At 40.0% G+C, this 13,388-nt stretch overlaps 1 protein-coding gene across 2 annotated transcripts in view; it reads left to right on the plus strand.

The window, feature by feature from the left end:
* The window catches only part of TET1 (tet methylcytosine dioxygenase 1), a 152,509-nt gene that overhangs the window by 11,898 nt on the left and 127,223 nt on the right, over positions 1-13,388 (plus strand). The window contains exons 2-3 of one of the 2 annotated variants that reach the window (XM_034777768.1): positions 4,127-5,935; positions 12,807-12,857. In XM_034777768.1, coding sequence (XP_034633659.1) covers positions 4,253-5,935; positions 12,807-12,857 — 1,734 coding nt within the window. In that variant the 5' untranslated portion in view covers positions 4,127-4,252. Of the gene's footprint in view, positions 1-4,126; positions 5,936-12,595; positions 12,721-12,806; positions 12,858-13,388 lie in introns of those variants that run through there. The other variant, XM_034777769.1, reaches the window with a different exon arrangement.

Genomic DNA, 13,388 nt, shown 5'->3' on the forward strand with positions numbered 1-13,388 from the left:
AATTAATATGCAGAGCCCCCCGGACTGGTGGCCAGACCTGGGCAGTGTGAGTGCCACTGAAAATCAGCTTGCGTGCCGCCTTCGGCACACGTGCCATAGGTTGCCTACCCGTGGTTTAAGCAATCTTAGTTTGTCATTTCCACACTATATAGTTGAGATTTTTTTTTTTTAAAGAATGGGTTTAAAGTAGGGCTGCCAAGCCATTAAAAAAATTAATTGGGATTAATCACAGTTTTATTTGCCCTGTTAAACATTAATAGAATACCATGTATTTAAATGTGTTTGGATGTTCTGCATATTTTAAAATATATTGATTTCAATTACAACACAATACAAAGTATACAGTGTTCACTTTATATTATTTTTATTACAAATATTTGCACTGTAAAAAAGAGAAAAGAAATAGCATTTCAATTCACATCATACAAGTACTGTAGTGCAATCTTTTTATCATGAAAGTTGAATTTACAAATGTAGAATTATTTTTTTGTTTTTGTTTTTACATAAGTGCACTCAAAACAATGTAAAACTTCAGAGCCAGAAGTCCACTCAGTCCTAGTTCTTGTTCCTCCTTTTAGAGGCGTTTTGGCTTATTGAAGGGGTAAGATATTTTTATCTCAGAAATTCAATATTTTGGAGATGGGAGTGGTGTGAGTTGTGCAGGAGAAGGGTGAATTCTTGATGCTGCTCCTCTTGGGTTGGGTTTCTGAGCTTGCCAGGCTCACCTCCTGCCTGAAGAGGAAGAGAGTTTCATCTTAAAAATCTGCATTCAGTGATTGGGGATGGGGAGCTAGCAATGACTTGTGCAGGAGGAAGGTGAGGGAGGTGTCTTGCTTCTGGAAGGCTGCTTTCTGTTACTGGGCTCACCAGGATTGCTTCTTTTTACTGAGCTAGGGGGGCTTAATTTGTAATAAAAGAGGTATTGGAGATCAGGCAATTAGGTGCTGGGGATCAAGCAATTTTTTTACATTCATAGCTGATGCAGCAAGCCCAGAGCTGCCGGGGCTGAATTAAACACTGGTGGACTCCCTTCAGCTGAGTGAGCCCTTGTTTGTAAGGGAGGGTAGATTTTACCTCAGGGACTCGGCATGCGGCAGGGGAGGAGAGGCTGGTTCAGGGAGGCTAAGCTCGCCAGGCCCCTATTCTCTATGGGGTACCTCCCGGAGCGAGGGGGTCGGCTGGGGGCAATGAGACATGGTACTGGGGGGAGGGGTTGGTCCCTGGAGCGAGGGGCTGGCTGGGGGCAATGGGACATGGGGTGGGTTGGTCCCTAGAATGAGGGGCAGGCTGGGGCATTGGGGCATGGCGGGATCAGGATCCCTAGCTCTCCATCAGAGCCGGGATGGGAGGCACTTCCTCTTCTCTTCCCACCCTCTGGAGGCAGATTTGCACCTGACCCAAGGCTGTCCGGTCCCTCTGCAGCCAATACCTCACTCAGAGGTATGCGATTAATGCGGTTAAAAAAATTGAATTAATTTTGTTTTCAGTTAATAGCAGGCTTTAACTGCAATTAATTGACAGCTCTAGTTTAAAGATGTCTTTTCTTGAATTCCCCTTAGCAACATTTGCATTACAGTAGCACTGGGTGTGAAAGGCACTTTTGAAACCTATAGGAAGAGACAAATCCCTGTCCCCCCAAAATTAGTCTAAATAGATAATACAGACAAAGGGCAGGAGGGAAAACAGAAAGACAGAGAAGTGAAGTGACTTGCCAAAGGTCATGTAGCAAGTTCATGGCAAAGTAGGAAAAGAACCCACGTCTCCTGACAAGTTCTCTATTCATCATACCACTGCCTCTCTGAGTTTAACTTAACCTTAATGTTCATATAATAAAGTTTTTTTATTTAATTTCTATTTTTTTAATTAAATTTAGCACTCAAACAAAACAATGTAAAACTTCAGAGCCTCCAAGTCCACTCAGTCCTACTTCTTGTTCAGCCAATCGCCAAGACAAACAAGTTTGTTTACATTTACAGGAGATAATGCCGCCCTCTTCTTATTTTCAATATGTCACCAGAAAGTGAGAACAGGCGTGGCACTTTTGTAGCTGGCATTGCAAGGTATTTACGTGCCAGATATGCTAAACATTTGAATGCCCTTTCATGATTCAGCCACCATTCCAGACGACATGCTTGTTAAAAAAATAATATTAATTAAATTTGTGATTGAACTCCTTGCGGGGAAATTGTAGGTCTCCTGCTGTATTTTACCCGCATTCTGCCATATATTTCATGTTATAGCAGTCCAGGATGATGACCCAACACATGTTGTTCATTTTAAGAGCACTTTCACTGCAGATTTGACAAAACGCAAAGAAAGTACCAACGTGAGATTTCTAAAGATAGCTACAGCACTCGACCCAAGGTTAAGAATCTGAAGTTCCTTCCAAAATCTGAGAGGGACGAGGTGTGGAGCATGCTTTCAGAAGTCTTAAAAGAGCAACACTCTGATGCAGAAACTATAGAACCCGAACCACCAAAAAAGAAAAGCAACTTTCTGCTGGTGGCATCTGACTCAGATAATGAAAATGAACATGCGTCGGTCCGCACTGTTTTGGATTGTTATCAAGCAGAATCCGTCATCAGCATGGCCGCATGTCCACTGGAATGGTGGTTGAAACATGAAGGGACATATGAATCTTTAGTGCATCTGGCACGTAAATATCTTGCAATGCTGGCTACAACAGTGCCATGAGAATGCTTGTTCTTGCTTTCAGGTGACATTGTAAACAAGAAGCGGGCAGCATTATCTCCTGCAAATATAAACAAACTTGTTTGTCTGAGCGATTGGTGAACAAGAAGTAGGATTGAGTGGACTTGCAAGCTCTAAAATTTTACATCGTTTTATTTTTGAATGCAGTTTTTTGTACACAAGTCTACATTTGTAAGATCAACTTTCATGATAAAGAGATTGCAATATAGTACTTGTATTAGGTGATTTGAAAAAACAACAACTTTATTTTGTTTTTTACAGTGCAACTACTTGTAATCAAAAATAAATATAAAGTGAGCTCTGGACATTTTGTATTCTGTTCTGTAATTGAAATCAATATATCTGAAAATGTAGAAAATACCCAAAAATATTTAAATAAATGCTATTCTATTATTGTTTAACAGTGCGATTAATCACGATTAAATTTTTTAATTGCACAATTAATTGCAATTAATTTTTTTAATTGCTTGACAGCCCGATAAAAATATAGATGTATATTGACTCTGACCCCTAAACAATTCTGATCTAAAAATCAGACTTGCATTTATTACTGAAAACTTCAGACCAGGAGTTCCTTAAAATTAAAAGTTATGGGAGATTGGGAAGGCAGGATAAGCCTTACATTGAATATTGGCGGCAACAACCTTAACGTCTGTGGAGCAGTGACCACTACCTACATAACGTATTTATGTGACACTGTCAGCAAGATTGTGTGCTTTAGGCTTAGCGCTGATTATGGTGCAATATGTAGTCACACCATCCCAGAAGGAATTGTGACTCAGAATCCCAGTTCCTCTCCTGCTCTTCTCCGGCTCGGGGGAGGAAAAGTAACTTAGAATACCCCTTTCTAGATACAGGTTACTTCCCTCACCTTTCACCTGGCCAAGTCTACTGGCCAGCATGTGGGTGGAGAAGCAGTAGCTCTCTCTGGCTGCTTCTTTGGGGTGGGCAGATGTGTGTATTAGGTGATCTGTTCCTGAGGCGTGATAAGAGTAGGTCCTACATGGCCTTATGGAGGTGGGTCTTAATCCTCTGTGCAGCCACATGTAACCAGGCACACTCTTGTCCTGAATCATATGGGGGAGGAGGGCTGTTAATTAACTTGAGACAAGTTGAAGTGAACTGAGGCTTCTTTTATATATTTGTGTACAAATAATGAGTCAGTAAAGTGTGAAGTTTCCTTGGTCTTTTGCTCTTTGTCCACTTTAGCAAGATTCCCACTTTGAAAGGACTATAGAGTATATGCAAATTAAAAGAGTGCTCTGTTAATAAGATGTTAATATTTGATAAAACTCAAATATTCCTATTTTTGCCTCAATGTTTTAAATATTTAGCATTAACTGAGACTTTAATATAATATTGATATACAGACTTTTATGATTAAATTTAAAAAATCTTAAACTTTTTTTTTCAGATTCAACTCTGTATTATGACAGAGAACAGCAATAAGAGTATGCAATTTTCTACTGAAGTGAAAAATTCCTTCAAGAGCCCATGATTTTTTCCACTACTCCTTTTACATATCAACTACTTGATAGACATGGCTCACCACGCCAGACCTTCCAGATTAGTCAAAAAGGAAGCGTTAGGCAAAAGGAAAACTAGTGAAGGCAAAAAGAAATCCAGCCAAGTGAAAAAGAAAGCCAAGAAGAATTCCAAAAAGTCTGAGAGTTCTGGAAAATGCAAAACATCAATCCAAGAAAAAAATGATGTAAAGAAAAAGCAACAAGAAAAGAAACCACCTTTGAGCTCATCAGTTAGATTTCTCAGGAGTAGTGTAACTAGAGCTTTATCTGGAACATCTTGGGTAAATATGGAGAAAACAGATAATATTCTCCTTCATAACCAGGATTCTTTAAACGTCAATGGCTTTACAATGTCTCTTCGTAGCAGATCATTCTCCCATAGACTGTCCCAAACTGCAGTAATTACAAAATCCAAGAAAGTTACAGTACAGAAAAGATTAGAAAAAACCCTTACTATATTGGACGAAAAAAAAGTTGAAGCTGATGAAAGGGTTTTGAAACAAGATTCAGCACAAAATGAATTAACTCCTCTCAACATTCTGTGTGATACAGACATTGAGCTCTCCTCCATTAAATGTGATAGTCAAGACAAAAAGATAGGGAGACCTGAATCAAGTGTCTCCACTTCAAAGAGTCTACCAAGCATTTACAATCCAGAAGTATTAGAGGAGGAGTATGAGTGTGAAGAGCCGCCCTGTGGGTGGACATCAAGTAAGATCAATACAGGCAGCTCAGATGAAAGTTTTGCTCAGAATTCTGAGCTTGTTCCCACACCTTTTCATTCTGACTCTATAATCACCTCTGAAATAAATACAAAAGACCATTTAGAAGATTCAGGCTCATTTGCAGAATCCCATGTAAAGATGAACTTAGATTTGAAGCCTGTTAATAAAGAACCCACTTCAAATTCTGCTTCTTTAGTTACCACTGAATCAAATTCTATCATATATTTAGAAGATTTGGGCTCGTTTGTTGGATCCCATATAAAAACCAACTTGGATTTGGTGCCTGTTAATAAAGAACCTGACTCAAATTCTGACTTGTGTTGTAAAAGAGATGATTCAGAATCTGACACAAAAAATTTGGTCACAGTTTGTGAACCAGTTAATCTTGCAGTGCAGCAGCCTGTTAATTACATTGGTAAAGAAACTTTAGTTCTGGACTCAGGTTATGTCCCTATTTCATCATCAAACACAGAAAAAAGCACAGAAGCCTTAATCTCTACAACAACTGCGGTCTTCAAAGAAAATACTGGACATTCCTCTGAAGGCTCTATTTCAGGGTTGTCCTCAAACACAGGAAGTTCCACTCTTACCTCTGACAGAGAGATAAATGTGCATTCACCAACTGATTCAAAACTGCGGTATAAGGATTCTTCATCACAATCAGGAAGTGTTGGAATAAACTTGAACTCAGTTCAGGACAACAGGAGCAATAGCATTGGTTCCGCTGAAGCTTCGGAACCATCCTCTTTTACAAACCCAGTTTACAGTTACCCTCTCTCATATTCATCTTTGCTCCCTATGTTAGAAAAAAAGAAACGAAGACGGTGTGGGGTATGTGAACCTTGTCTGCGGAAAACTAATTGTGAGGAATGCAGCTGTTGCAGGAAACGCAAAACTAGTCACCGGATATGTAAAAAGAGAAAATGTGAAGAACTGAAAAAGCCGCCACCGCCAATAATGCTACCTTTTGAGGTAAGCAAGAAACAGAAACAATACACCTACGTAAGATTTGAGGTCCATTTGTAAAATTCTTAAAAATATTAGTTATTGTGTAGATTTGGACAACATATTAGATTAAAATTTAACCATAACAATTGAATATACTTCCCCGGTTATAAGCCTTGAAGATTAGAGTGAGCTAGTGTTTCTGTTGCTCATACCACATGCATTCATATAACTAGAGGTGGACATAACTTTTAGTCTGCTGCAAATCTGGTCACATTGGCCAATGTGAAAAAGTAGGCCCAGAGATAGTTAAACTAATCAGGGGCTGGAGAAAGCAATAAAGATTTAAGTGGAGGGTTTGAGGTGGGCTGGATCATCCTTCACCACATTGTGAAATACCAGGTGCAAATGCCTGGATTTTAGGACGGGGGTAGCCTGCTCTGTATTTGGAATTATAGAAAAACTGGTTGGTAATAAATAAAATACGAACAAAACTACAACAAAACCCCCCCTTCTTTCTAATTGCCTGTCCCTTTGTTTCTTGCATCTAACTCATTCCTGGTTACTCAGCCAGGTCTCATACCTCATCCTACCCATATATTCTTTATACCCCTAATCTCCTCTCTGGTCCCTGTTCTGTTCCCTCTATGCTCTTTCAGTTCCAGTGGTCTGTCGTCTTGCTCATCCCTCTCACAAGTTTCTGTTCTCCACTCCCCAAACATGCTTAAAGCCTTCTGCTGTTTCTGGAGGCTCTCAATCTCTGTCTTTTCTCTTCATCCCCCTGTTCCATCCTCCCTCACAATTGAACCCCCTTAATCCATCCATCGTTTGTCCCCTGAACTTCCTCTACTCCTCTAGCCCCATGAATTATCGGTCTCTTATAAATCCTCTGATTCTAATACATGATCTCACTACCCCCACCTATTCTCTCCAGTCATCTGCTCCCAATCTATCCTCTGCCCACTAGCATCCTGCCCCCATCAGCTGATCCCACCACTAGAGCCCTACGTGGATACAAAATTTGCTAAAAATGATCCGCGGATACCCACCTCCATCTCCTCTGTATTGCATAAGTATAGCTAATTAAAAACAGATACGTTTTTATTTTGTGAAAAATTTAAAATATATATATTTGATTTTTTTCATGCAATTTTTAATGTTTCAACAAAAAAAATTCTAAACAATGTATTGTTTTGTTGGGGGAAAATACCACCTTTCACTTGTTTTTTTTCTCAGTGTAAAAAGAGAGAGGAAAAAAATTAAAAGTGAGAGACAATCAAATCTCTTGACCAAATTTTCAGATCCTGCTAAGGTCCCTTTGTGCTGCTGGAGTAATGTGAAAGGACTTTTAAACCAACCCTAAAGGGAAGTTGAGGATTCCCTGGATGTAGAATGCTCTACTGGTATAAATTTGGCATAGATAGCTTTATGCCACGTTACTCCCCCCATCCCTGGTGTAGGGGAAAGGAGGGGATACTTACAATTTTTCTTGGGCTGTAGTATAGTCACTAGAGAACTGTTCCAGTTGGTGTAAGTTAAAGCAGGCTTGAAGTTACTCTACTTGTGATGGGGACCAATTCCACCTCTGGCCAGCCCCAAAGTTGGAGGAGGCAGAAAGGTAGGGTAAAGCCAGTTTTGACTCTTGCATCAAGCATGAGTTTAGGATAGATGACAGTTCTATTGTATGTCTCCACCCCACAACCTACAAGATTTACAGATATGTCAGTTCCATTTCTTCAGAGTAGGCAAGTAGGCAGAAAATCCTTAAACCAGTGGATGGATGTGATGTGTGTGTGGTTTTGATATAATGTTGGAGTGGGGGATAAAAAAAATTAAATAGCTGGCCTTTGAGTTCACTGTGAATGAGGTTTACTATATGTGTGTCACATGACCCCTTCTGAGAACTTAAAAAAGGAATAAACAAATTCGGGCAAGGCCAATTTAGAATTTGATTTGAAGATCAATGAATAACAAGCCAGTGAAGAGGATGGAGTATGGGGAAACTCCCTGCTTCCTACAGCAAAAGAGTAATGTAGCAGCAACATTATGCTCTTCCTTATTTTTAATGAGTATGGACTCAGGAAGACCTTAACAGAGAGCATTGCAGGAGATGAGATAATAAGGTGATTAAGGCATGAAAAAGGATTTTAGCAGAGGCAGGGTCAAGGAAAGGATGAATTCCAGCTTTTCTGTCAATCTTTTTTTCCAGGCTAAACATGCTTTTCTTTTATTTTCTTCTTGCATAGTCTGACCTTCTCTTTGTATTCCTGCTTTGCTTCTTCACCTCTTTTTCTTTAAGCCCCCTCTTTGCCTTCTTAATTATATCCCCTTTCCCTTTATGTTCCTCTGCTCCAGCAGTTTCATTTTCTGGTGTACTTTTAGAAAAAAAGGGGTATATTTTATACTGTGCATATCCAATTGTTTTAAAACTACAGCCCAAAAGGCCTCCTTGCCTCTTCAAGTAGATGGCAAAAAATACTTTTCACCTTGTAAAGTTTCAGAAGACTGGGTTGAGCAAAATGTGTACTCCTGCCCTTTGGGAACACACCATTGGATAATTTCTTGTAAAATTATATTTGAATGAAATACAGAGATTCTTACTTTGAATATTTGTAAACAACAAATCCTACTAGAACACAAAATTGTCTGAGAAACGGAAAGAAATTGAACGTATTTCTGAAATATAAAAATCTGGCAGGGTATAGGAGTGTAGTATAGCTGAGTCCTGAGGAGGGTAGTGGGGGAGGGGTAGCAGTATTTTGCAATGCTCAAAAGTTACTTTTCAGATAAGATAGAAGTGTTAGCTGCTCAGAAGGGAATCCCTGGCTGGCAAAGGGTTTAAGACTGCTCTGGGAGTAGGTTTTGTTTTTCAAGTGGAAGGGAATTGAGAAATGCCTTAGGACTCTGTCCAGAGTGTAGAAAGTAAAATAATATATTTTTTTAAAGAAGGGAATCAGGCTAGTTTCAGTAGGTTGCAAGGAGTCATAGGTCTGTCCCTCATGTAGGTGGAATGTGAGTATTTTCTTGCACTGGAGAGCAGGGGGATAGCTATTCTCATCCTTAAACTACATTTTATGCCAGATGTTTCCCCTCAAAAGAAGGATTCTCCCTTCTAGTTTCAACTAGACAAAGTGCTAGAATTACATTGTACCATGCACAAAATGCACACTGAAATCCGTGAAAGTCTGCATGTGGAATTACTTCAGGATATGTCTTTGAAGATACAAAGCATGGGTTAGTTGTCCTTGCTTAACGCAAAGGAATAATGACTTTTAAGATCATATATGGATTTACCTTTGGAGACAACAAGACCCAGCTGGTAGAGTCCATGACTGAGGTCTAAAATCTGAGGCCTTGGTTACACTTACCAGCTAGTTCGACGGCTGGAAATCGAAGTTCTGGGTTCGACTTATCGCGTCTAGTCTGGACGCGATAAGTCGAACCCGGAAGTGCTTGCCGTCGACTGCGGTACTCCAGCTCGGCGAGAGGAGTACCGCGGAGTCGACGGGGGAGCCTGCCTGCCGCGTGTGGACCAAGGTAAGTTCGAACTAAGGTACTTCGACTTCAGCTACGTTATTCACGTAGCTGAAGTTGCGTACCTTAGTTCGAATTGGGGGGGGTAGTGTAGACCAAGCCTTAGTGCCCTTATGCATGCACAATCAACCTAGAGAGAATCAGTTTCACATTTGGAGCCAATATTAGCTACTATTCTGTTACTTTAATTAATTTGCACATAATTGAGATATAAGATTTGAAAACTATATTGGGCATGCATACATCTTTTTGAAATAACATCCACATAAACTTTCAGGAATACTTTACCTTGAGGAATGTAATGGATTTTGCAGAGACATGACATCATGAAAATCTGGTTAAAGCATTGTGGGCTCTAGTTCATAGATTGTATGTGTAACACAATTGTTTTTATGTAATACACCTCATTTTGATGGATTCATGACATTTTGTTATGAGTTGGCAGTACAAAGGAAAGAATCTCAAATATATAGGATAAAAGGTATATAATTTTTTTTATATTTAACAAATACTATGCTAAGCTTTTAAAAATACAATAAAGGTTTTATATTTAACAGATCTCACAATAAATGTTACAGAAACACTTTATTAATTATTATGAATATGTACCTTTTACATTTTGTCTTGTTTTTATTCTAATACAAATTGCTGTATCATTTCAGCACGCAATATAGATATTTTGGGTTATTTCACAGCTATCCTCTACCAAAACAGGTTATTTGCTTTCATTCAGTAGTTTGTTTTGTTGCTGTTGAGTCTCAATGTAGGTCTGTGTTGTTTGGAAATGTTGTAGGATCTACTAGGGAAAATTCAGCAGTGCTGTAAAGTTGCAGATCATGCTCAAGTGGCAAAGCGACAAAGTTGTGTAACTTGCTTTGATTTGGCATTCAGTGTACATGCAAAATAATTATAGTTTACACTAGTTTGGTATTCTATGTGGTACTGAGTGTTGAAGATGAGGGGGTATTCATTAAATACAAGCTGTGAACTTGATATCTAATCATTTTCAAAGAATGATTTAAAAATAGTTTGAACATTGAACCTTCCTCTAAGCCTCTGTGCCATTTTTGTTAATTAATTTTTTTTTATGTTAAACATTTTTTCCCTGTTGTTATGTTAAAGACCCACACAAACAACAGGGGAAAGTGAAACCCAAAACTAATCGTACACCAAGAACTCTCAAATGCACATAGCTAACAAACTAGGGGGAAATAGTATATTTCTCTCCCCCCGCCGCCAGAATAATTTTACATGTTACTTCTAATAATAGTGGGTAACTTTTTTTAACTGATGGAGGATGGTTCTGCTTAACCTTACACTCTTATCAGTTCTATTTCTTGCTACACTAATACAAATTAATGTGATTGCCTGAATTAAAAAAAGTGAACACTTGGCTCTAAAAAAATGAAAATACATTTTTGCGGGACCATAAAATCTTAGGTAACTGAGGGTACTAGACAGAATTAAACCACTGCATATGTACATCTTTATAATTTTTAATATGGTTTACAACATGTATTTTAACATAATATTAAATTTGAATACCTTATGTCACCCAGTCCTATCCAAACAAATTAGGGTTCAGGTAGCTAATATTATGCAATAAACAAATAGCAACAATACCTCTAATTTAACTGATACATTTCAAAATGGATTGTGGTGCAAATCTCCATGTTCACAGCTGTAGCTGCCTAATTTGCACCCACAATCAAGTAGCTAGACATGGATATACTTGGATTTGTATGTTATTCAACTGCAGATGCAAAATGAGGGCAGTTCTCTGCTGCAACTACTATCAGATGTAAATTTCCCTTTATTTCCAGAGGCAGTACACAAATGTACAGCCAATTTTCTGGCTGAGACATATTTACTGAAAATTCTTTAGTGAAGTTTTAAGTAAACAGTAAATTATAATTGTCCAACTGGGCCTGATGAGACCCAGTCTGTTCCAGAGCCCTCTGAGGTCAATCCCAGTCTTTGCTAGAAATTAGGGGTTTTTGGATCTAGGCCCTAGTTTTTGTGCAATACCTGATTCCCTTTTTTAAAAAAGAAAAAAATAGATTTATGTTAAATCTAATGAGAGATGTCTGTAAACCTCCCTCGCTGTGGCTGGGACACGTGGAAACGACTTTGCTAGAGTCCTTAATCCAGTTTGTTCCCTACACTACCCAGGGACGGTTTTTGTTCATTAGATAATGTATTAAAAACACAGTGGAAGCAGACGGAGTATTGAATAAAAGCTGATGTGCGCCGAGAGGGGGCCTGCCTGGGGCCCAAGCGAGCTGAGAGCTGCTCCTTACAGACTCCCTGAAAAATAAAACCTCAGCAGCGTGCTGAGCACAAGGGCACAAGCCAGCGCAGGACGCGGGGCCGGGCTGTTAGCAAAGGAACGCGCGGCCCCCGGCAGCAGCAGACAGTGACTGACACCCATCAAAGCGTGGTGGGCAACGCGCCTGCTGCATCCAGCGGGGGCCTGTCCAGCCTGGGGCTGTGTCCTCGCATCACCTCCGCCTCCTTTCAATATCGCTAATATGTAGCCTTGCCTTATAAAGTCAAACTGCGCCGTACCTTGCCTGGGGGGAGGGGTGCGCTCAACGGAGCCCGCTGCCTGAGCCCCGGCGGCAAGAGCGGTTCCAAGCCGCTGCCCGGCTCCCCTCACGCCGACCCAGGCTTGTCGCCTTGTCCCCACACGCGAGCCGGGCCAGACCGCTTGCTGCAGGGATATCGGCCCGGCCGCGGCGCGGCGCTGCGCTGGGGAAGCGAGCTCAGCCTCTCCAGCGCGCGCCGCGCGGGGCCGGATCCGCCGCCGCGAATCCATGTCGCAGCTTGTGCCTGCCCTGTGTCCTCTGCTCAGAGCAAAGCCCACATAGGAGACCCTTTGTTTAGGAAGGGCTAGGCAGGGAAGATCAGTTTGGAGCGGCTGGCCTCGCCTTGCCATTGGCTGGGCCCTTTCTGGAGCTCTTTTTGCGAGAGGCATGCCCAGCACGTCCCCAGCGTTGGCAGGCAGGGGCTGCTGCTTTTAAACACCATGATAATAATACCCAAAAAGCAGCCTCAAGAAGTGTTACACTGTAGAGGGTTCCTCTGCAGAAGGAAGCAAGATGGCCACCTCGTGGGTTTTTGCTGTGAAGAATGCAGAGCCTAATTAAGGCAGACTTTCAGGGAGGGAAAGGGTCTTTCCCTGCTACGTTTTTATAGCACAGCTTTTTGTTTTGGTTGCAGTGACTTTACAGTGTAAAGTCTCCATCAGTTCAAATGCTGCATATAAAGCATTATGGGTATTTACAGTATTACAATTTTCTAATAAAATTGGGGATTTAATTTTTTAAGTTAAACTTTATTCTGCAATTTGATATTTTTTTAGGTGCTAACTGAAAACAAAAGGCCTCAGAGGAGAAAGCAAAGAGTTTTAAAGGTAACCAATCATTGCTTTAATAATACTTCCCTCCTCTTCCCCCTCCCCATTTTAAACCGTATTTTATTGTCACTTGGAATAGGAAGGCAAAGGGTTAACTGCTGGACATCAGTTCTTTCCAGATTTTCAGAGGATTAGCTCATTTTAAAAGCATAGGTTTTCTTTTTTGTTTATATATTATGTACATATTTGGATCTTTCTGCACAAGTCTGCAGGCTACAAAGCTTACCTTCTTCCAATGTGTTGAAGATTAATTCAAATTTCATTTAGTCATAGCTTAATATTTATATACTGAGAGTAAAAGTTTGGTGATTTTTTTTCAGCATATAGGTTTGATGGGAACTGAAATTTAAATATTTGAAGTCAGAACTATATCATTACTAAAAAGTTATATATATAGAAATATTTACTCAGGAATTCTTTTCTTATTTTAAAACTACAAAATAGTTAAAGAGGATAGTAAGAACTTGTGTACAGTAAATGAAAGGACCTTAAATAAACATGCTATTTATTTTTTATCCTACAAAGTGC

This window comes from Trachemys scripta, chromosome 7 (assembly GCF_013100865.1).
Source record: "Trachemys scripta elegans isolate TJP31775 chromosome 7, CAS_Tse_1.0, whole genome shotgun sequence".
Lineage (NCBI taxonomy): Eukaryota > Metazoa > Chordata > Testudines > Emydidae > Trachemys > Trachemys scripta.